We start from the raw sequence: 22834 nt of genomic DNA on the forward strand, positions 1-22834 counted from the left end.
TTTGAAATTTCACCCCTATATAAAAGATTGGTTGAGCCCTAAAGTAAAACAGACTTCCAATCAAAATAATAGAGAGCCAAAGCACAGTATACATGTACAGTTTGAATAATTAAAATTCATCTGTAGCCATTTCAGTGCAAAAGTTTTTTCAGTTCCAAAAAGGACGATGCTGTTAAGTTCCTTTGTGCTTTGGTTCTGCTCTCCCCTGTCAGGGGCACACAGAGGGCCTGAGTACCCGGATTTAACAGCCCTGCCTTCCTGTGGTGTTCAGTGTAGCTCAGCTGTCGAGTTTTCTCTTCCCTTAGTTTTTCAATGAAGCCAAAGAAGCTACTGATTACCTAAGGAACCTGAAGGATGCCATTCAGCGCAAGTACAGCTGTGACAGATCGAGCGCCATTCACAAACTGGAAGACCTCATTCAGGAGTCCATGGTACTGACGTGGAAACTGGAGTAGATTAGTGGTTCATCAGACGTCTGCATGTGTAGATTTGTATTTCATCGGCACTGTTAGCTCAGTCAGTTAGGCCTTTAGTGTGTTTAGTAGTGTCCTTCATATGATGTTGTTTAAACTGCTCTAGCAGTGGTCTGTGTGGTCGGTCATCCCACAAGGAGATCCTTGGGAAACACCTTCTGTGTCTGTCCAGGCACTGTTTCAGTTCCAGAGATACAACCATGAACAACAGAGGCAGGAACTGCTCTCCCTTGTGGTCCTAGATATCATAGGGTAGCTGCTCAGTAGTACGCTAAATAAACAAAACACATATAAAGGGTTACATAGCAATAATGCCACACGGGGTGGGGGGGGGCGGAAACAAAGTGAGGAAGGAGGGAGTCAAGACAGGGCGATGAGATGCAGAAAGTGTAGCCCAGTGGTCAGGGCATACTTTGGTGATGAAGTTTCATTTGTGCAAATCCCTGTGGAATGGAGAGTTTGAATCACTGATTTGAAAACCCGGCGGTGTTTCTAGGAAGAAAAAGAAGAGCTTCTGCAGTACCGAAGCTCGGTGGCAGGCCTGATGGGGCGAGCCAAGACAATAGTGCAGCTGAAGCCACGGAATCCCGACAATCCACTCAAAACTTCCATTCCCATCACCGCTATCTGCGACTACAGACAGATTGAGGTACCTGTCATTCCTAAAGCAGACCAGATTCTGTGACGAATCCGTGCATTTTACAAAGGAGGTCATAATGCTTCCTAGTCATAAGGCTTTTCTCTGCCTCATAGAAATAGTAATTCTTATCAAGATTGTATATAGAGATGATTTAGTGGTGACCTCAGCTTTTTCTCTTTCATTTAAAACCAGATAACCATTTATAAAGACGATGAATGTGTTCTGGCAAACAATTCTCATCGAGCTAAATGGAAGGTCATTAGTCCTACTGGGAACGAGGCTATGGTCCCATCTGTGTGTTTTACTGTTCCTCCACCAAACAAAGAAGCAGTTGACTTTGCAAACAGGTTAGTATGGTTTGGGGTCTTGCTGAAGGTTAAAGAAGCAGTCCGTGCTTTGTCAGGGACCCACAGGACTGGAAGTTCTGTAGAGTGAGTACTTAGGGGGCATTTTAGAAACGAAGATTGTAGCATGTTTTCAGAAGGCGTAAAAAGGCTTAGAAATCTATATTTTCCTGCATATGTTTCAGAATTGAGCAACAGTATCAGAATGTCCTCGCTCTTTGGCATGAGTCTCACATAAACATGAAGAGTGTAGTCTCCTGGCATTATCTGATCAATGAAATCGACAGAATTCGAGCTAGTAATGTGGCTTCGGTGAGTATAAATGTGCACATTAATCCAATGTTTCAAAAACTGCGGGGTGCCTTGTCATTTGCAGGGCCAGGATTACATTTGTTCTGGAAAAACATGGAGCCCCGTGGAGGCTGACATTCCGCAGTCCATGAGTTCTTGGGAGGGCCTGTTGGGGGTGAGGCACGCTCTCCAGGTGAGGGAAATCCGGAGCTCATGCTCTGCTCGGTGCTTACTGAGGGTGAGAAATTAGAAATAACCAGTTAGTGGTGACGTATGACTTTAATCCCAGCACTCAGAAGGCAGAGGCAAGTGGAGCTCCGTGAGTTCACATCCAGACTGGTCTACAGAGTAAGTTCCAGGAAAACTAGGGCTACACAGAGAAACCCTGTCTTAAAAGGAAAAAAAAAAGAAAGGAGGAGGAGGAAGAAGAGGAAGGAATAATAATTAAAACGAGATGTTTGGACAGACAGAGTGGGTTTATTTTAATTTCATTTATTGAATTTTGTCAATGTTTTTGTCTTCCATTAATAAACACTATTGTAAAGAACTTGCAAATGAAAACAATCAAACCCCCAAATTAACAGACCCAAAGTCTATACATCTGGATGACTAGACTAGCCATTCTGAAGCTGTGGAGCTTCACATTTGACTTTACCATCAAACATATTCTGTATTCACTTATCCATCACAAAACATAAAAGTCCGTGAGAGAGCTGAGACAAAAATCCAAGTAACTTTATCCCATCTTTCCTGACTTCAGTCCTTTGCCCGCATTCAGACTTCCTCACCTAGGTACTTACCCTCTCTACTCGACTGTCTACATGGCCTACTGTATGTACACACATGCACATATTTGTTTTCTTATCTACATATGTATTAGAGGCGACACTTCACACATGAGAGAGATCTTGTGCTTTTTATCTCCCAGAGATTGTGTGGCTTCCCTTAATATTATATGTTTTTCCATTTTCTACAGTGTTTTATTCCATTCTATATGTGTACCAAATTTCATTATCCGTTCATCTATTGGAGGAAAACTGGGTTGGTTCCATTTCCCTGCTATAGGGTATAAGCCGCCTAAAATAAATAGAAAGTCTATTAACTTCAGATGTTTTCTCTAACTATGACTAACTGAAGTATATACCGTGATATCAACTGTGATCTGAACCATTCAGATACAGCTCTTGGCTTTATGTCATTAATCAAATGACCTTTGTTCTTTCAGATAAAGACAATGTTGCCTGGCGAACACCAGCAGGTTCTGAGTAATCTCCAGTCTCGTTTGGAAGATTTTCTGGAGGATAGCCAGGAATCCCAAATATTTTCAGGCTCAGATGTAACTCAACTAGAAAAGGAGGTGAATGTGTGTAGGAAGTATTATCAAGAGCTTCTCAAGTCTGCAGAAAGAGGTAAAGTGTGGGCTCTGTTTACTTCCCTGCAGGGGTTTGCTCCAGGCTTTTTCCTGCAGTTGGAAATCTCAGGTTATTGTATCACATAGCTGGGATATGTAAGCAAGATTAATGAGCACTATAGAAATGTGTGTGTCAGTGCATAAGGTAAAGAAGGCATGTGTGCAGCCCTGAGTCCAAGCCCCAGCTCCACCAATAACAAACAAAACTTTTGAGGTAGGAAGATTCTAGAAGAAATCATTAATTTCTAAATGATGAAGTAACTAAAGATGCCAGCCAAGCAGGGGGACAGACGACACGTTCTTACCTCATCTGTGTTTTAACGTTTGTCCTGATTTACAGAGCAACACTCAGGATGAAGGTCCTTAAGGCGCATAAAAGATTTGATTTTCCTGTGTTCAGTTTTACACAGGAGTTAAAACAGAATGCTTTATTTAGTTAACATTTATTTGATATAGATCTTAGTCTTAACTCCTTATGCTATTTAAAAACAAATTATTTTTATTAATGGTATTCTGTTTCAAAATTTTAAAACATTAACACTTTCTTTACCTGCTACTTTTTACACTTGGATTTTTTGTTCAATTTCATGGTTAATTGATAGCATATAATTCATATTTTTGTGAATATAAAAACAAAATAATATATTGTTTCCTTTGGGTATTTCCGTGATAATTTGGTACTTTAAATGACCTTAGGGAAATTTGATTAGTATTTTTTTTTAAGTTTTAAAATTCACATTTTAAGATTTCTGTTTTAAGGTTATACCTTTAAGATTTCTGCTAATAGAACACTGGTTTGCCTCAGTAAGAATAAAGCTGTTTTTTTTGAAACTTGCACAAGAGCTTCCTAGGGATGAGAAGCCTGTAGCTGAACATGTTTGCTTTCACAGAGGAGCAAGAGGAGTCGGTGTATAATCTTTACATCTCAGAAGTGAGAAACATTCGACTTCGGTTAGAGAGCTGTGAAGACCGGTTAATTCGGCAGATACGGACGCCCCTGGAGAGAGACGATTTACACGAAAGCATGTTCAGAATCACAGAGCAGGAGGTAAGAGTTACACATGTGTTAGAAAACCCAGGTCATTTCCTCTTAGTGACCTCAAATATCACCTTCCGATGTTCTGCATGCTCATCTGTGACTTCAGTTCCTGAGGTCCAGTTGTACATATCTTGCAGGATATAAATTAAGATCCTATAATTCTGCTCTGCCTCTGGGTTAGGTAAACATAGAAGCATGTTGCCTTTCACTTATCCTGGTGGATTTCATACTAAGAGAGTCCTTGTATACCTGCTGTATACAAAATTAGAGGCTTAAGTCAAGGGACCTAACAATAAAGACATTAACTGATTATAAAGCTCAAGGCCATGCTTCTGTGTATTTAGTAATGAAAAAAGTTATACGAACATTTATGTTGTGTTGGTCATAACACTGTGAAATGAATTGTTAAGCAGCTGTAAGAAAGGTGCCCACTTGGGATGATAACTTATAGCCTCTGTTTTCTTCCTTGACTAGAAACTAAAGAAAGAGCTGGAACGGCTTAAAGATGATTTGGCAACGATCACAAACAAGTGTGAAGAGTTTTTCAGTCAAGCTGCAGACTCCCCGTCCGTGCCCACTCTGCGATCAGAGCTCAGCGTGGTCGTCCAGAGCATGAATCAGATCTACTCCATGTCTTCCACTTACATAGAGAAGTAGGTTAACACGACACCTGCCTGCTGTCCTGACGCTGATTGCTTTTTATGAGCAGTGGGTTTTATCTAAGAAGCTAGACTGATGTTTCTCCACATCCAGGGGAATTGCCCTGGAGATGACTGTCCTCCCATGTTTCTGTTCTGTAGCTCACCTTAGGTCGTCTTCAGGGTTTTCCTGTCATGCGTAGTGTGACCTAGAACTGTCTTCTGTTGGTATTAGTAGATCTCACCTGGGGGTGGAGCATAAGGTGGTGCATATTAGGAAGAGCGCCAACTGAATGCCAGACTTAGGGGAGACCAGCGTTTCTGTGTCATGAGTTACAGTGATGCTTTAGGACTACAGTATGTTCATTTTTTTAAAAAAAGCATTAAAGAGCATGGTCTAGTGTTTATTTCTCTTTTAAAGGTTGAAAACAGTTAATTTGGTATTAAAAAACACTCAAGAGGCAGAAGCCCTCGTCAAACTCTATGAAACCAAACTGTGTGAAGAGGAAGCAGTAATAGCTGACAAGAACAATATTGAGAATTTAATGAGTACTCTAAAGGTAAGAGTCTCACAGAAATTCTGGACATGTTTTCAGGGTCATAGTTCTGAGTATTTCTCTAGCACAGAGCTCAAGTTTCAGACACCCAACCCCAAGTATCTGGCATAGAATATGCTTCTGAATGTGCCATCTCCATTTATTTCTAATTCTACAGCTTCCTGTAAAGAAGTACATTCAATCATTTTAGTATAAACTACTGTTCTGTTTCTATAAGGAGACAGCATGGCCGGAGCAGTTTATAAAAGAAAGCATTCATTTGGGGCTTGCTTACAGCTTTAGAGAGTAGAGTTTATAGTCATCATGACAAGGAACATGGCAGTAGACATTGCACTGGAGCAGTAGCTAAGAGCTTATATCTAAGCATCTAATCCACAAGCCCAAATCAGAGAGAGAGAGAGAGAGAGAGAGAGAGAGAGAGAGAGAGAGAGAGAGAGAGAGAGAGAGAGAGAGAGAGAGAGAGAGAGAGAGAGAGTCCTGTGGCTTTTGAATCCTCAAAGCCCACTCCCCAGTGACACTCCTCCTCCAGCAAGGCCACACCCCCTAAGCCTTCCCAAACAGTTCTATGGAGGTGGGGGACCATGCATCAAAATACATGAGCCTATAGGGCCCATTCTTATTCAGACCACCACAGGGGTATTCTTGTTTGAGATTTGAACCTTCTGATGGTAGCTTTTGATTTGAACCTTCTGGTACAGTAACTTTTCCTAGTGGATTCATATTGGCAGCAAGATGAGTTGATACTAAAAATTAAATCTCACATAGTTGATTCATTTGCTTCAAGGGGGCAGTTATTCTAAGATACCAAAGAATAAGGAGTATTTTATTAATATTTTTTAAATTTTATTTTATGTATATGAGTGTTTTGCCTGCTTGTGTATCCGTGAGCCAAGTCTGTGCAGTGCTCATTGAGGCCAGAGGGGGCATGGGATCCCCTGGAGCTGTACTTAGGGATGTGAACCGCATGTGGGTGCTGGGAGTGGAATCTGGGTCTTCTGGAAGAGCAGCCTGTGCTCTTAAACAGTCATCTCTCCAGCCTCAGAAGTTATGTTGAGAAAAAAATAGATTTGCCACTGTATACTCTATTTTTTATGTTTAAAATTTAACATTGTGTTTATGTGCAGGCATGCATGTATGTCGTTCACATGCCATGGTACGTGATTGTGGAAGTCAGGAGAGAATTTGCAGGAGTCAGCTCTCTCTATCCACCATGTGGATTCTGGGGACCGAACTCCACTCATAAGACATGACAGCAAGCGCCCTGAACCCCTGAGCCATCTCATTGGTCCCTGTTTCTATATTTCTATATGTAAAGTGCTCAGCATGGCTGTTGCAAAAACACTGAAGTTATTTCAGCCATTTTAATCTTGTATTAATTTTTAAACAGTGGAATTAGAAGCATTTAAACACAATAAAAAAGACTTTTCTTCTTGTGGCAATTGCCTTCCTTATGGGAATACTCTTAATTTTGTTGACACATAAATTCTACTAGGCTGGATTATAGACTTTTAGATTTTTGTAATCTTTAATTGAAAACTATGAATTTTGCTTGCTTGCTTTATGTATGTGTTGATACATCTTTATGAACTGTTACCCTTCCCTCTTTTTCCTTTTCTCCATTAAGTGACATAAATAAGTGTCTCTTGCAGTAATTTTTTTTTCAGAGATCAGAGCAGCTGGATAATGGTCATTTCATAAGGCTATACCTTTCACATTTTCAATATCTTAGGTTTTTCTTTATGTAGTTGTACGTCACGTAGTTATGTATAAATTTTAGCATTAGGTGAATAATGTGTTTACTGTATGACTTGTTGATACATTTCATGATGTTCATTGATGTGTGTATTTTAGCAATGGCGATCAGAAGTAGATGAAAAGAGAGGGGTGTTCCATGCATTGGAGGACGAGTTGCAGAAGGCAAAGGCCATCAGTGATGAGATGTTTAAGGCACACAAAGAACGGGACCTTGACTTTGATTGGCACAAAGAAAAGGCAGACCAGCTGGTTGAAAGATGGCAGAATGTCCATGTGCAGATCGACAACAGGTGGGGTCCCCTTTCTGTTCAGTGGCCACATGGGCTGGATTCCCTTGTGTACAGAGGGCAAAGTCTAAACTTAATAGGCTGTAACTGACATTCCATAGCTAATGTGTTAATTGCAGGATTGTTCCCTACTTACATTTTTTCTTAAATGTGTGCTTTAACAACACATGTAACTTGAAACATTTTCTTTTCTCTTTAAGATTTTATTTAATGTGTATGGGTGTTTTGCCTGCATGTATGTGAAACACATGCATACCTGGTACTTGAAGAGACCAGAATAGGGCATTAGATCCACTGGAACTGGAGTTACAAACAGTAGTAGACCTACATGTGGGTGCTGAGGATCAAACCTAAATCGCCTGTAAGAGCAGACAGTGCTCTTTATGAGGAACCCTCTCTCCAGCTCCAGAAATTAAAAAAAAATTTCCAACTATGTATAATTAAAAATGCTAATGTATCTTGGTTTCTTAGTTAGGCTTTCTATTGCTGTGCAGAGACACCATGACCACGGCAGCTCTTATGAGGGGAAACATTTAATTGAGGTAGCTTGCAGTTTCAGAGGTTTAGTTCATTATCATTATGGCGGGAAACATGGTGGCAAGCAGGCAGGCATGGTGCTGAGGAGGAGCTGAGAGTCCTGCATCTTGATCCTCAGCCAAGAGGAAGTAAATTCTCTACCACACTGAGCATTTCGTGGGCAAGGGAGATCTCAAAGCCCACTCCCACAGTGACACGCTTCTCCAACAGGGTCACATCTATTCCAACAAAGCAATACATCTCAATAGCACTCCCTATGAGCTTGTGGGGGCCAATAACATTCAAACTACCACACCTAGCATTTGTATATTTTATCTTTTTAAAGATAATAATATAATCCTCTAAAAGTTAGTATGAACATTTGATGTTCAAACAACTGTGAATTAACAAAATAAATCATAAGCTTATTTCTTGGGCTCTGCACAGCAATTTCTGCTGTACCTAAGAGAAGAGGCGGGATTGAAGTGGCCTGCTACTCTTTTTCATGAACGTTGTCAGACGACTGAATCATTTGTTCAGTGAGAATTAAAAACACGGAAGAAAATGGAATTGATTTAGGCTTCATTTTAAAAGGAATAAATAATGGCCTTTCATGCTCATTTTTATGTTTATATTAATATAAATTAAATGCTTTTATGATATAAAAACTCTCAAGAAATGAAGTTATATTCATACTATTTTTTTCTCTGGAAAATACATGATGAGTTTGTTTAGTGTTCTGATTTAAAAAATCATAGAAATGGGTGTTTAATTTGAGTTCCTGGAAGACTCCCTCTGAAACCATGTTGAACCATCTATGGAGTTACATTCTTCCAAAGGTGAACTATGATTTGGGGCTAGCCTCAGCTTTTCAGGATGTGTTGACTGATTATAATGGCAGATAATGTTGCTGCCTTTTCAGCTCTAGTCTTAGTGCTATAGTAAGACAGCAGCACCAGTTAGCAGCCCCGGAACAGAATACCTCTCTTCACCCTGATGCTGGGTGGAGTGCCCCAGGAATCTGTCTCAGGCTGCCACTGCACATCTGCCCTGCTTTACTTAGTGACTCTTGGGTCTCCACTTGTGCTTTTCTCTTCCCAATCCCTTCACCTCTCCTGCTGGAGCCTGACTATTTGTTGCTCTTCTTGTAGGCTTCGGGACTTAGAAGGAATTGGGAAGTCGCTGAAGTACTACAGAGATTCTTACCACCCTCTAGATGATTGGATCCAGCAAATTGAAACTACCCAGCGAAAGATTCAGGAAAATCAGCCAGAAAACAGCAAAGCTCTAGCCTTACAGCTGAACCAGCAGAAGGTACCCAGAGAAATACTTGTCCTGTGTTCTGTCTGCATTTGGTTGGCCACGAGCCTCGTCTTTCCCTCCTGTGTTGGAAGAAAAGGCAATTATTTAGACAACCATGGGGAAGAACAGTCTACATGAGAATTCTACACCCCAAACCTACCAGCATTTATTTTTATTTCCTGGAAGTCATTTTTGAAAGCACAGATAATTAACAGAGTGGTTCTCATATCCCTCATCTTCCTGATTTCATAGGCTGGGTCTGATTTTTCTTGACACTCTTCTGGCAACATAGTTTTATGCTTGCTGAATTAGTAAGCATGGCCAGAGGTAGTAGACAGAATCCTCATCACAACTGATGGGAAGGTGAGTGTTGTAAGGTTTGTGTTCCAGTGTTAGGAGCCAGTGATTTCTAACCCTGTTTTCATCTGGAGTGGGTGTCATGAAGGACACCAAGTCGGCTCTGCACGATTCTCATTTCCACTTTGACAGCCTCACAAGGGGTAGATCGCTTAGGAGCCTTATTCTGGAAGTGTGTTGTTTATCCATAAGTCAAGGCCACGTGGAAGGTGTGAAGCATGGAGACGTGCAGTGTTGAGTGGCGTGAGTGTCTCTCAGCTCCTGAGCATGAGGTGGAATGGGATAGAATTCTCATCGCGGTTTCTCGAAACTGTTTACAGATGCTGGTGTCTGAAATAGAGGTGAAACAGAGCAAAATGGATGAATGTCAGAAATATTCCGAGCACTACTCAGCCGCTGTGAAGGTGAGAAAAGTCACTTACTTGAGGCAAATTTAGTGTTTACGTGTATAGTGCTGTAGTATATTTTTAAAGCAATTCAAAGCATTTCATCCCGTGTTAAAGAGCATTTGAACCCTTTTCAAACCTCATTCGAACCCTTGTATACTTAATAATAATTCTTTGTGAAACGAGGTGGGTGACAGGCCCCTGACTGTTCATTTTCACTCCCCACGAATGCGTGGAAATGTGCACACACACACCCTGGACATACAGCTCTGAAACTTGTTTCTTATTGCTTTCCTTTTTTTCTCTTTCAAATGGAGAGAACATTTAACTTGTGCTTAAAGATACTTTCAGGGGCTAGAGAGGTGGCTCAGAGGTTAAGAAAGTTCAATTCCCAGCAGCCACGTGGCGGCTCACAACCATCAGTGATGAGATCTGGTGCCCTCTTCTGGCCTGCGGGCACACATGCTGAACATTGTATACATTGTATAAATAAAATCTTAAAGAGATACTGTCACTTTTATAGGATATTATTATTGGCAGTTTCTTAGCTTCCCGACTCCACGGTTCTGCTGTTGATATGGAATAAGTGGAGGTTGCTATACCAAGAGTGTTCTACGGGAAATATTTTTGTGACTTCTAAAGACAGTTTGGATCTTTGCTGACCACTATACATGCCTCTGCTTATGTCACCACCTTACAGATATCTCTGAGGTCAAATAGATTTTTTAAATATTTGGTTTTCATAATTTATTTCTTTATTCAAACCTAATTTGGTGAACTGCATTCCAGTTCTCTGGGGTGAGTCACTGTGGATGAGCTTTCAGGCTTCGCCGTAATTAACTTGATTATGTTGACTCTCTGACGCAGGACTATGAATTGCAGACAATGACCTACAGGGCCATGGTCGACTCACAGCAGAAGTCTCCAGTGAAACGCCGGCGGATCCAGAGCTCAGCGGACCTCATTATTCAAGAGGTAACAGACAGAGAGGAGCTGAGGGCAAGCAGAAAAGAAACATTATAAAAACAGTTTTACTTTTATCATGGTAAAGCATCCCTTTTGTAAAACCTGCCATTTTAATTATTTTTAAATGATTTAATGGAATTATACATCATAATTTTTTACATTCATCACTATCCACTTCTAATACTTTTTTAAACCATCCCTGGCAGAAAGTTGTAGTTGGCCTTTCTTGTTAGACTTTCATGGACTGCCAACCCTCAAATAAAGATACAGAGACTTATTATTAATTATGAAAACTTAATCTTAGCTTCGGCTTTTTCCCAGCTAGCTCTTATAACTTAATTAACCTGTTGCTATGAATGTACAGTCTGCCATGTACTCAGTTACTTCTCCTCTGTACCATATGCATAACTTCTTCAGCGTCTCGCTGGCTTCTCTCGAGTGCCTAGTTTCTTCCCGAGTTCCTCTCTGCCCGGAAGTCCCACCTATTCTCTCCTGCCTAGCTATTGACCATTCAGCTCTTTATTAAGCCAGTCACAGTGGCACATCTTCACACAGTGTAAGCAAATATTCCACAACAGAAAGTGCTGTAACACTACATTTTATTATGTTTCCTTAAAACCATCACCTGAAGGGTGATGGCGGTACATGCCTTTAATCTCAGCATTCAGTAGACAGAGGCAGGTGGATCTCTGTGAGTTCAAGGCCAGCCTGGTCTACAGGGCAAGTTCCAGGATAGCCAGGACTATACAGAAAAACACATCTCAAAAAGCCAAAAGAAAACAGCAACAACAAAAACTTTTAAAATAAAGGTTTTTGTTTTGTTTTGTTTTGAGGGGCAGTAAGGGTTGAGAAAGGGTTTCTCTGTATATCCCTGGCTTTCCTAGAACTCAGTCTGTAGATCAAACTCAGAGATGCACTTGCCTCTGTCCCCAAGTGCTGAGATGAAAGGTGTATGCCAATACTGCCCAGCTCAAGAACGTTTATTAATGCAGGAAAAAAAAATGTGCTTATTAAAGTTAGAAAGAAGTTATGACTCGGTGTAGTGCACAAGAGCGTAGCAAGCTCATTACTCCTGAAATGCCACTCCCTGTTGGATAAGTGTGCTTTATTCTCCAAAGCCCCGTTGGTAGTGTGGGCATCATTCAGAGATCACTCAACTCATTAGTAACAGATAACATTTGTGTCATTTCTTTCTTGCAGTTCATGGACCTGCGGACTCGATACACTGCCCTGGTCACTCTTATGACACAGTATATTAAATTTGCTGGAGATTCATTGAAAAGGCTGGAAGAGGAGGAGGTAACCTTTACCAGTGAACTTCCAAGGAAGCAGGAACTAGATTTGAGCAGTAACTGTAAAGTTTTGGGAAGGCGAATATAAGCTTCATGATAACATGGCTGATAGCTAATATGCAAGTAGTTAATTAGAAACTTACACTGGGAAAGAGGGGAAGCTTGGACATTTACTTGTTTGTTTTAGAGTCTCCAAAACAGAAAATCATTTTTAAATTTTTACTTCAAATGGACTAGCGTGTTTTTGTTCTGGTTTGATCCCCAAAACCCCAAAAGCAGTTACCTCAGAACCCTAATATGATAGCTGGTCTCATAAATGGTTCTGTTTCAACAGGAAGATTTTGGCATTTGGACAGAATTTTGTCCGTCTTCCTCATGGCTGGGAAATTCTTTCTTTCAAGCTCAGATGCTGCTCATATGGAGGCCATAGAGATGCACTGCATGCACACATGTGTGTTATGCTTCTTGAATTGATATGCATCTTTAAAGAATTAAAATTATTACATTTTAAAATTAAATTTTAAAATTTACTTATTTATTGTAGTATTTATTACAATATTAAAATTAAAATTATTACAAATAATTAAATTTAAAAGATAAGCTTAGTAGTAGATTCTTACTCAAAAGAATGGACTTTTTAAGACTTGTGGAGTTTTACCCTTTGTGTTTTTGTCCCAGAATTATACTTGATCAAAAAAGTAAGTATGGTTCTGATTTGAAGGACTTCTGCAGCTTCAATCCTGAATTTAAAATTGTGTTGAGAAATAGGAGGAATAAGAAATGACTTGTGAAAATATATTACATGAAAGCCATTGATTATGATGTGAAAGGATCATTCCATAATCTATTCTTTTGATAACCTTTCCTTTCCTCATCCAGAACAGACAAAAATAGGTAGAAGAATGCTAAAATATGTAAACGGTAAAATCTGGGGACTGGCCATCGTAATTGGACTGTTGAAATTCTACAGGTGTTGCTCCCTGACACAGTACTGCGTATGTATTGAGAAAACAGTCACCAGCACCTGTGAGATGGTGGTTGCTTCCTTAGCTTCTGAAACTGTGAACATTTTCTAAGCTATTTTAGTCTGTTCTGAGTCAGCAGTTCTCAGCACTAACCCACTCATGGGCGCACTTCGGGCTTTATAACCAGCTTTCTTTGTGAACACAGAGTTTTCCTTTAGTAAATATAATGCACTTATTTTCACTACATTTTGAGAGATGTTATTCCATTTTAAATAGTGCTTAAATCTTACATGCAGTTGTTAAACATAAAATCATGTAAGTCCTTTCCTATTCTCACAGTATATATTTAATTGTACAAATGTGGGCCACTTGGCCCAAGTCCTACAATAAGATAAAAGTTGACAGAAACAAAGATTTTCAAAGTCTTCAGTACTAATTATTGCTGAAACACTGAAGATTTGTAGTGAATTGGAAATGCAAACAATATAGTTTTGAAGACAAACAAAGAGTATAATTTAAAATAAAATTTAATACCCTTCTGTTTAAGGACATATTAATGGCATGTCCTTTAAAAGATATGTAAGTCAAGTTTTAGACCCCAAAGAATAGTACTTCTGAAACAGTCTTGAAGATCCACAGGATAAACTGCCTGAGAGCAGAGTTTTTCATAGTCCACGTTTTAGCAAAGATAGGTGTAAATTTCAGAAGGAACGAATAGTGTTGGAGAAATCTAGAATATTGGTTTAGATCTGTATTTGATATGGTGGAGAAATTCTGTAGCCGATGCAAAAACCCAACTCTATAAATAGATCTCACCGCATAGAGCTGAGAGAGACCTTGTGAGTGTATGATTTTTATGAGTAAGTTTGATGCCTGCAAGATGAACAATCAGCAATTGAACTAAATTAGTTAAAGACGTATTAAGCATGTGTGAAAAACAATCCCAGTCAACCAGACAACATAGACGATTACTATTAAATAACCAGACAATTACTATTAAACCTCCAAAATGACTCTAATTAAGATATTGAAGACTCAGCAATGGATTTTATTTTTATTTTAATTTTTGCTGAGGTAAGCAGAATTTCATCAAGTGAAAAAGGCTCAAAATACCTTGACAAAAGCTAAGCTATGTAAGATTTGATACGAGACTGGTTCTTAGAAAGAATTATTAAAATTTAAAATGTGCATTTTTGCTTTTGAGACAGTGGCTGTCTGGGTAAGCCCAGAATGTCCTGCAACTCCATATCCTCCTGTCTCAGCCTGAGTGCTGAGATTACAGGTGTGCATGATTGTGCCCTGAGAAAACCTCATTTTTTAAACATAAAAAATGCTGCAGTGATCCTAAGCATTGACTTTGATACATAATTGAAAGAAATACACCGCAGCACAGCAGTTGTGATGAGATTTTCTTATCCACGGGGAGGTAGATGGAGGATGCTGAGCTTTTAATCTCCAAATTATCAAAGAAGCAGGAAAGTAGAAGAAGAAAAAGATTCGTTATAAATTAAACTCTTGAAATTCACATATATCCCAGTGAAAACAAATCAGAACTTCAAAATGATTTCTGCGTTCCTACTTAGTTTCTTATTGCAGTTACTTTGAGTTGACACGAAGCCCGCACCGTAGCGATGGCAGCTCAGAGAGCTCGAGTGTGTCTGGAAGCCGGTCCTAGCATGCAGCGTCTCAGTCCTCCCAGCTGCTAACCCGTTCCTTATTTTCGTTTGATGGACCAGATCTGAATCCCTATGTATATCTCTAAAACATTTGCATTTCACAAGTATCTTTGTGTTTGTGGGATGTCTAAAGGTACTTGACAAAGTGGATTTCAGATGAGGCACGCCAGCGACAGCAGCGAAATCTGTGAGTGCTTGGATATCATCTTTTCTAAAGCCAGGGACTGGAGCTGCCTTTACATTAGCAATTCTTGTCATTATAATTGTCACGTTTGCCATCATAAGCAGCGCCTTGGAAATGTCACGATTTATGTAATTCTCCTTACCTGTGTTAAAATATTATCTCTGAATCTGGCTCTCTGTTCTGAAATTCTGTGTCTTTAGTCATAAACATGGAACTGTGAGTACCATGTTTAATTTCCTCTGGGCTCGTTACTGCAGACTACATTGTCTTCTTTTTCCTCCCCCCACCCCCGCAAGTGGTTTTGTTTCAAGCCGCCATGATTAATTTGTGAGAGCAGGATGATACCATATGAGCAGAGGTTAAGTTTGACATCTGTAAAAGTTCAGGGTAGAGTCCTTTCTTGCTTCAAAACTGCAAGCCAGCTAATTTTCTATACGAAATTACTTCTGAGGGGCAAAATGGGGTTCTCTGGGAAACATGTCCTGCAGGTCATCTGTCTCTTCCCTGCTGGCTTGGTGAAGTTCTGCTCTGAAGAAACTGGTGCTGGTGCTGGTGGCCACTGCTTCCTCTGCACTTGAGCTCCCTTGGTCTCCTGAGTCCATGAGCATGCTTCAGAGGCTGCGGAATCATTTTTGGTAGAATAGCTTTGACACTTTAACTGTTTCTTGTAGATGAAAAGGTCTAAGGAGAATTCTGAACACGGGGCATATTCAGATCTGCTGCAGCGCCAAAAGGCAACCATGGTTGAAAATAGCAAACTCACAGGAAAGATCAGTGAGCTGGAAACAATGGTAGCTGAGCTAAAGAAACAGAAATCTCAGGTAGAGGAAGAGCTTCCGAAAGTTAAGGAGGCTGCAGAAAACGAACTGAGAAAGCAGCAGAGGAACGTGGAAGACATCTCTCTGCAGAAGCTGAGGGCTGAGAGCCAGGCCAACCAGTACCGCCGAGAGCTGGAGACCATTGTGAGAGAGAAGGAAGCTGCCGAGCGGGAGCTAGAGCGAGTGAGGCAGCTTACATCCGAGGCCGAGGCCAGGAGAGCTGCGGTGGAGGAGAACCTCCGCAACTTCCGGAGTCAGCTGGAGGAAAACACCCTCACAAGAAGAACCCTCGAAGATCATCTCAGGAGGAAGGACTCGAGCCTCAGCGACCTGGAACAGCAGAAACAGGCCTTAGTGGAAGAACTCCGACGAAAGCGAGACCACGAGGAAGAACTCTTGACGCTGGTGAAGCAGATGGAGAAGGACCTGGCCTTCCAGAAACAGGTAGCTGAGAAGCAGCTGAAGGAAAAGCAGAAGATTGAATTGGAAGCAAGAAGAAAAATAACCGAAATTCAGTATTCATGTAGAGAAAATGGGCTGCCTGCCTGTACACAGGCTTCATCATGTAGGGCTGCGGCGGGTCCCCAGAAGCATGATAGACAGAAAGAGGAGGAGCTTAAGCAGCAGGTGGATGAGCTGACTGTCGCCAACAGAAAGGCTGAGAAAGAGATGAGGGAGCTTAAGTATGAACTCAGTGCTATCCAGCTGGAAAAGGCTTCCTCTGAGGAGAAGGCGCGGCTGCTGAAAGACAAACTGGACGAGACAAACAACACCCTCAGGTGTCTCAAAGGGGAGCTGGAAAGGAAGGATCAGGCCCAGGAACGCTACTCCCAGCAGCTCAGAGAACTCGGCAGGCAACTGAACCAAACCACAGACAAAGCTGAAGAGGTCAGGCAGGAAGCCAATGATCTCAAGAAAATAAAGCACAACTACGAGTTAGAACTAGAATCTCTCCATCATGAGAAAGGAAAACTCCAGAGAGAAGTGGACAGAATCACGAGGGCCCGTGCACTAGCTGAGAGGAACATCCAGCATTTAAATTCCCAGGTTCATTCTTCACAGAATGAGAAGGAGCTCTCAGATGAAAGAAGACAACTCTGTCAGAGAAAGTCGGATCATCTCCAAGAAGAGTTTGAGAAGAGCCATGCACAGTTGCTTCAGAATATTAAAGCTGAGAAGGAAAACAATGATAAAATCCGGAAGCTCAACGAAGAGCTGGAGAAAAGCAATGCGTGTGCAGAAATGCTCAAACAGAGGGTGGATGAGCTCACGCGGCAGAATAATGAAACCAAATTAATGATGCAGAGGATCCAGGCTGAGTCCAAGAACGTAGTCCGAGAGAAACAAGCTATCCAGCACAGATGCGAAGTGCTGCAGATTCAGGCAGACGGCTTTAAAGATCAGTTACGTAACACCAACGAGCACTTGCACAAACAGACAAAAACAGAACAGGATTTCCACCGGAAAATTAAAAGCCTGGAAGATGATCTAGCCCAAAGTCAAAATTTAGTAAGTGAATTTAAGCAAAAATGTGACCAGCAGAGCATCATCATTCAGAATACGGAGAAGGAGGTGAGGAATCTGAGCGCTGAGCTGAGCGCTTCTAAAGAGGAGAAGCGGCGGGAGGAGCAGAAGGCGCAGCTGCAGCGGGCTCAGGTGCAGGAGCTAAATGACAGGCTGAAAAGGGTGCAAGATGAGCTGCACTTGAAGACCATCGAAGAGCAGATGACCCACAGGAAGATGGTCCTGCTCCAAGAAGAGTCGGATAAGTTCAAGCGCTCGGCAGACGAGTTTCGGAAAAAGATGGAAAAATTAATGGAGTCCAAGGTCATCACCGAAAATGATATTTCTGGCATTAAGCATGACTTTGTGTCTCTTCAGAGAGAAAACTGCCGAGCGCAAGAGAACGCGAAGCTGTGGGAGACAAACATCAGAGAACTCGAGCGGCAGCTCCAGTGCTACCGGGAGAAGATGCAGCAGGGCCAGCATGTTGAAGCAAATCATTATCAGAAGTGTCGGCAGCTTGAGGAGGAGCTGATAGCCCAGAGACATGAGGTTGAAAACCTCAAGCAAAAAATGGATCAGCAGATAAAGGAGCATGAACATCAGTTAGTTTTGCTCCAGTGTGAAATTCAAGAAAAAAACACAACCAGAGATCAGACCTCCGCATCAGGTTTCGATATGGCAGGGAGAGAATGCCACCACCCCACAGAGACTTCCTCTGGGAACTCTGGACACCTCAGCCTAAAGTCCAGATGTCCACTGTCGAGGTGGACTCAGGAAACACAACAGGTAGAAGAAAAATGGCAGCATAGGGTCACTGATCCAGTTCCAAAGGAGGTTCAGTTTCGGCAACCAGGGCCTCTGCTGAACACGGAGAGCAGCCAGCCATGCTACTCGGAGTATTTTTCTCAGACAAGCACTGAATTGCAGATAACTTTTGATGAGAAAAACCCGCTTTCAAGACTGTCTGAATTAGAGAAGATGAGAGACCAAGCCTTGCATACTTCCAGACCACCTGCTAGGTATCAAGATGACAAACTCGAAATGGAATTGGTGAAGCTTTTAACGCCCTTAGAGGTATACATTGTTCTGAGTCCTTATTAGATATTATAGGCCAGGCTTCTTCTATTTCTTTGTTCTTCAAGACTACATTTTTTAACAGTTTTGAATGCTAAGCTGTATATGGTTCAGAGAAGAAAATAATGCTATAATTTTCCATCAGTTTGGCTTCATTCTTACTATGAATTACCACTGATTTATGAATGCTTGAGATTATACATAAACGTGGATAAATTGACATATCTATAGGAGTATATATTTAATGTGATTATATTTTTTAAAAAATCTAGAAAATGGCTATGTATGTGGCTCAGTGGTAGAAGACTTCCCTAGCACATGCAAAGCCCTGGCTAGAGTCCCAGCCCCACAAGGAAGGGGAAAAGCTAGATGAACCAAATATTACCTTTAACTTCTAGCATATTCTGTGGCCAGGTTTCATTTCAGTCTTTTTCCACACACTACTTTAATGTATTTAATTATTAAAACCTGAGTCTCTCAAAATATTATTCTCCCCTTATCCTTGGTTTGCCATTCTTCACTTATTTATAAATCAGGGGATTGTGTTTGGGTCGAGAACATTTACTAAGGTGCCATCATGTTCTTTAGGCAGCTTTTAACTTCTTAAACATTCCTATTGCAGATAGCTAAGAACAAACAATGTGGCATGCACACAGAAGTCTCGAGCTTAACACAAGAGAAGAAGCTGGGTTCCAATGCTGGCGGATGGATGCTGGAAGGGTCCAGGGCATCTGGTGGACTCAAGGAAGAGTTCCTTAAGAAAAGCATGGGGCCAGAGACTTCCCAGAGCTTTGACCTTAACCAAGCATGTTCTGTTAGGGAGGATGAGTTCCAGTTCCAAGGGCTCAGGCACAGTGTGTCTGGCAGGCAGCTGGTTGAAGCAAAACTTCTGGACCTGAAAACAGTCGAGCAGCTGCGACTGGGCTTGAAGACAGTTGAAGACGTTCAGAAAAGTCTTAGCAGGTTTCTGACCAAAGCCACCTCCATTGCAGGACTTTATTTAGAGTCTACCAAAGAAAAAATATCATTTGCATCTGCTGCCCAGAAAATCATAATAGACAAAATGATGGCTCTGGCCTTTTTGGAAGCTCAGGCTGCAACAGGTTTTATAATCGATCCCATTTCCGGTCAGACTTACTGTGTTGAAGATGCGGTTCTTCGAGGCATTGTTGATCCTGAGTTCAGGAATAGGCTCCTGGAGGCAGAGAAGGCAGTTTTGGGATATACACATTCTTCTAAGACACTGTCAGTGTTCCAGGCAATGGAAAATAGAATGCTTGACAGGAAGAAAGGTAAACATATCTTGGAAGCGCAGATTGCCAGTGGGGGCGTCATTGACCCTGTGAGAGGCATCCGTGTTCCTCCAGAAACCGCTGTGCAGCAGGGCTTGCTGAACAATGCCATTTTACAGTTTTTGCACGAGCCGTCCAGCAACACAAGAGTCTTTCCTAATCCCAACAACAAGCAGGCTCTGTATTATGCAGAGTTGCTGCAGATGTGTGTGTTTGATGTCGATTGCCAGTGCTTTCTCTTGCCATTTGGGGAAAGGGACATATCCACTCTCAACATAGAGAAAACTCATAAGATCTCCGTGGTAGATACGAAAACAGGGGCGGAACTGACCGCATATGAGGCTTTCCAGAGAAACCTGATTGACAGAAGTATTTATCTTGGACTTTCAGGGCAGCAGTACCAGTGGAAGGAAGCCACATTTTTTGACTCCTGTGGGCATCCTTCTCACATGCTGACCGATATTAAAACTGGTCTGCAGTTCAATATTAGTGAGGCTGTAGAGCAGGGAACACTAGACAAAGCCTTGGTCCAGAAGTATCAGGAAGGCCTTACCACACTAACCGAACTGGCTGACTTTTTGCTGAGCAAGATAGTTCCTAAGAAGGATTTGCACAGTCCCATCGCAGGCTACTGGCTGACTGCTAGCGGGCAAAGGATCTCCTTACTTAAAGCCTCCCGTAGAAATTTGATTGATAGGATTACTGCCCTCAGATGCCTCGAAGCCCAAGTCAGTACAGGGGGGATAATTGATCCTCTGACTGGCAAAAAGTACAGGGTGGCTGAGGCTTTGCATAGAGGCCTAGTTGATGAAGGCTTTGCCCAGCAGCTGCGCCAGTGTGAACTGGTCATCACGGGCATTAGCCATCCCGTCACTAATAAAACGATGTCCGTGGTGGAAGCCGTGAACGCAAACATCATAAGTAAGGAGATGGGAATGCGATGTCTGGAATTCCAGTACCTGACAGGGGGCCTGATAGAGCCCCAGGTTCACTCGAGGCTGTCAGTAGAGGAGGCACTTCAGGTCGGTGTCATCGATGTCCTCATCGCCACCCGGCTCAAAGATCAAAAGTCCTACGTCAGGAATATAATATGTCCCCAGACTAAAAGAAAGTTGACTTATAAGGAAGCCTTAGAGAAAGCTGATTTTGATTTCCACACAGGACTTAAGCTGTTGGAAGTTTCTGAACCCTTGATGACAGGGATTTCCAGTCTCTACTATTCTTCCCAGTAGGGTGTTTAAGGAACCCTAAACGTGCAGAGGCAGTGCCGGCTGCTTCCCGCCATCTGTTCAGAGCAGATGGTGTCTGCTGAATATGCGATCTAGGAACTGTGTCACTAGCTCGAAGCACTGATTCTTGTAGGCTAGAAATAGCTCCCTACTCAGAAAACACGGCCATCCTTAAACTGAAAATAACAAAAGATTGGCTGCTCCTGAAAATAGTTAACATTTAAAAAAAATATCTCACTAAAATAAATGGGCTTTACCTAGAAAATGGGGTCAGCATGGTGGCCATCAACACATTCCCATTTCTTCAGTCCTTTGGAGTCCTTCCACTGACTAGATTCAGCATGTTTCTGACAGGTACGACATGCACACTGAAAGAGCATCTCACAGAGCATCACAGGAGTGAAGGGAACATGCAGCTGTGTCCAGACCCGTGAGTCTGGAGATTGCTTCCTGCAGCCTGCGATGTTCTTTACATATTAAAGTGTCCTCTGTAATCTCTTATTTCAGTTGAGACGTTGGTGTTAAAATCTGACAAATCCATTGTGTATTGGAGGGGAGGGATCATCTGTGTGTTGTCATTCTCTCTCCCTCTGCTTCCTCTTGTCTGGTAGCTTTCTGTCACGGCATTCGCGATTGTAATGCTAATGTAAAGGCAGCAATTCCCAGATCTCTCGGTCTCATGAATAAAGTTGAGTCTGCTTATTTGTCATACTCAAGAAGCAGCTGGGCGGTCAGAGCGGTGAATAAAGACCTATTCTCAAAGCTTTCCCAGCTACCTAGACATCTGCAGTGCAACATGGTGAACATGGCTAAGTGAATGAATAAAAGATATCATAACCTATGTGCATGATGGGAAAACATTTTTGCACTCTTATTTTCTCAGCGAGGATAGATTTGTTGACAAGCTCAGTCATCAGGCATTTACTAGAATGTATCTCTTTTTTTTAACCACTCGTACCTGTCAGAAGTCTTTGGAAGAAGAGAAGAAACAACATGTTGAAAAAGCTAAAGAATTGCAGAAATGGGTATCAAATATCAGCAAGACAATGAGAGATGGGGAGAAACCTGGGAAACCTCTCTTCTCTAAGCAACAGGTATTCACAGAGGTCCTATTGCTGACTAGGTAGAATTTACTTCTGCAAAGCACAACTTAGAAACCTTTACCTCAATTTTCCCCCAGGGTTACAGGCTTTTATAATGAAGATCTAAGAGGTTGGGCCATTAGGCAGTTTGCCCAAAGAGTCATAGTTAGAATGTGCTGGAAAATGGTGTCCTATTCCAAAGCCAGAACCATTGGCATGGCTCCGCTATCAGCAAGCCAATAGGTTATAGGACCTTATTTTATATAGATCCACTCCCCGATTAGAATGACTAAGATTGTTGGCCAGTGAAGTCATCAATCCTCCACACCCCCCACATAAGGAAGACATGGAGAGTATCATCTAGGATGTGAACATTGTTGTGTGTTTAGTCATTCTTTTCTGGATCTTTTCAGTTTCCCAAGTAAACAGTCACTTAGGGCTAGTTGGGAGACTACATCACGGAGACGCTTTTGCTCCATAGTGTGCCACTTGACGCTCAGGACATTGGCATTAATGTCTAAATTCTATTAGTGCTGTTACTGGTGGTGGGAATTACCTCTAGCTTGTATTTTGTTGTTGGGTTGGTCTTGTTTTACAGAGACAAGTTTGAGGCTATTTTCATTCTTGCTATGCAGCAGAGGTTGGCCTTGAACTCCTGATCTTTGGCCTCAGTTTCTCAAATGCTAGGATTTCAGACATGTGTCATCATGCCTACACATGAACACCAAGAGAAGCTTTTGTGAAGGGATAGTTT

At 41.7% G+C, this 22834-nt stretch overlaps 1 protein-coding gene across 3 annotated transcripts in view; it reads left to right on the forward strand.

Moving 5' to 3' along the window:
• Positions 1-22834, forward strand: part of Dst (dystonin) — a 391633-nt gene that overhangs the window by 247808 nt on the left and 120991 nt on the right. For 2 of the 3 annotated variants that reach the window (XM_038342010.2, XM_038342008.2), the window contains exons 23-36: positions 306-431; positions 970-1122; positions 1306-1460; positions 1643-1769; positions 2974-3157; positions 4050-4207; positions 4673-4851; positions 5258-5396; positions 7245-7438; positions 9103-9265; positions 9931-10014; positions 10864-10971; positions 12163-12261; positions 21964-22092. In XM_038342010.2, the coding sequence (XP_038197938.1) occupies positions 306-431; positions 970-1122; positions 1306-1460; positions 1643-1769; positions 2974-3157; positions 4050-4207; positions 4673-4851; positions 5258-5396; positions 7245-7438; positions 9103-9265; positions 9931-10014; positions 10864-10971; positions 12163-12261; positions 21964-22092 (1998 nt within the window). Of the gene's footprint in view, positions 1-305; positions 432-969; positions 1123-1305; positions 1461-1642; positions 1770-2973; positions 3158-4049; positions 4208-4672; positions 4852-5257; positions 5397-7244; positions 7439-9102; positions 9266-9930; positions 10015-10863; positions 10972-12162; positions 12262-15750; positions 18478-19099; positions 21002-21963; positions 22093-22834 lie in introns of those variants that run through there. The other variant, XM_038342009.1, reaches the window with a different exon arrangement.

The sequence above is a fragment of the Arvicola amphibius genome, chromosome 9, assembly GCF_903992535.2.
Source record: "Arvicola amphibius chromosome 9, mArvAmp1.2, whole genome shotgun sequence".
Classification (NCBI taxonomy): Eukaryota; Metazoa; Chordata; class Mammalia; order Rodentia; family Cricetidae; genus Arvicola; species Arvicola amphibius.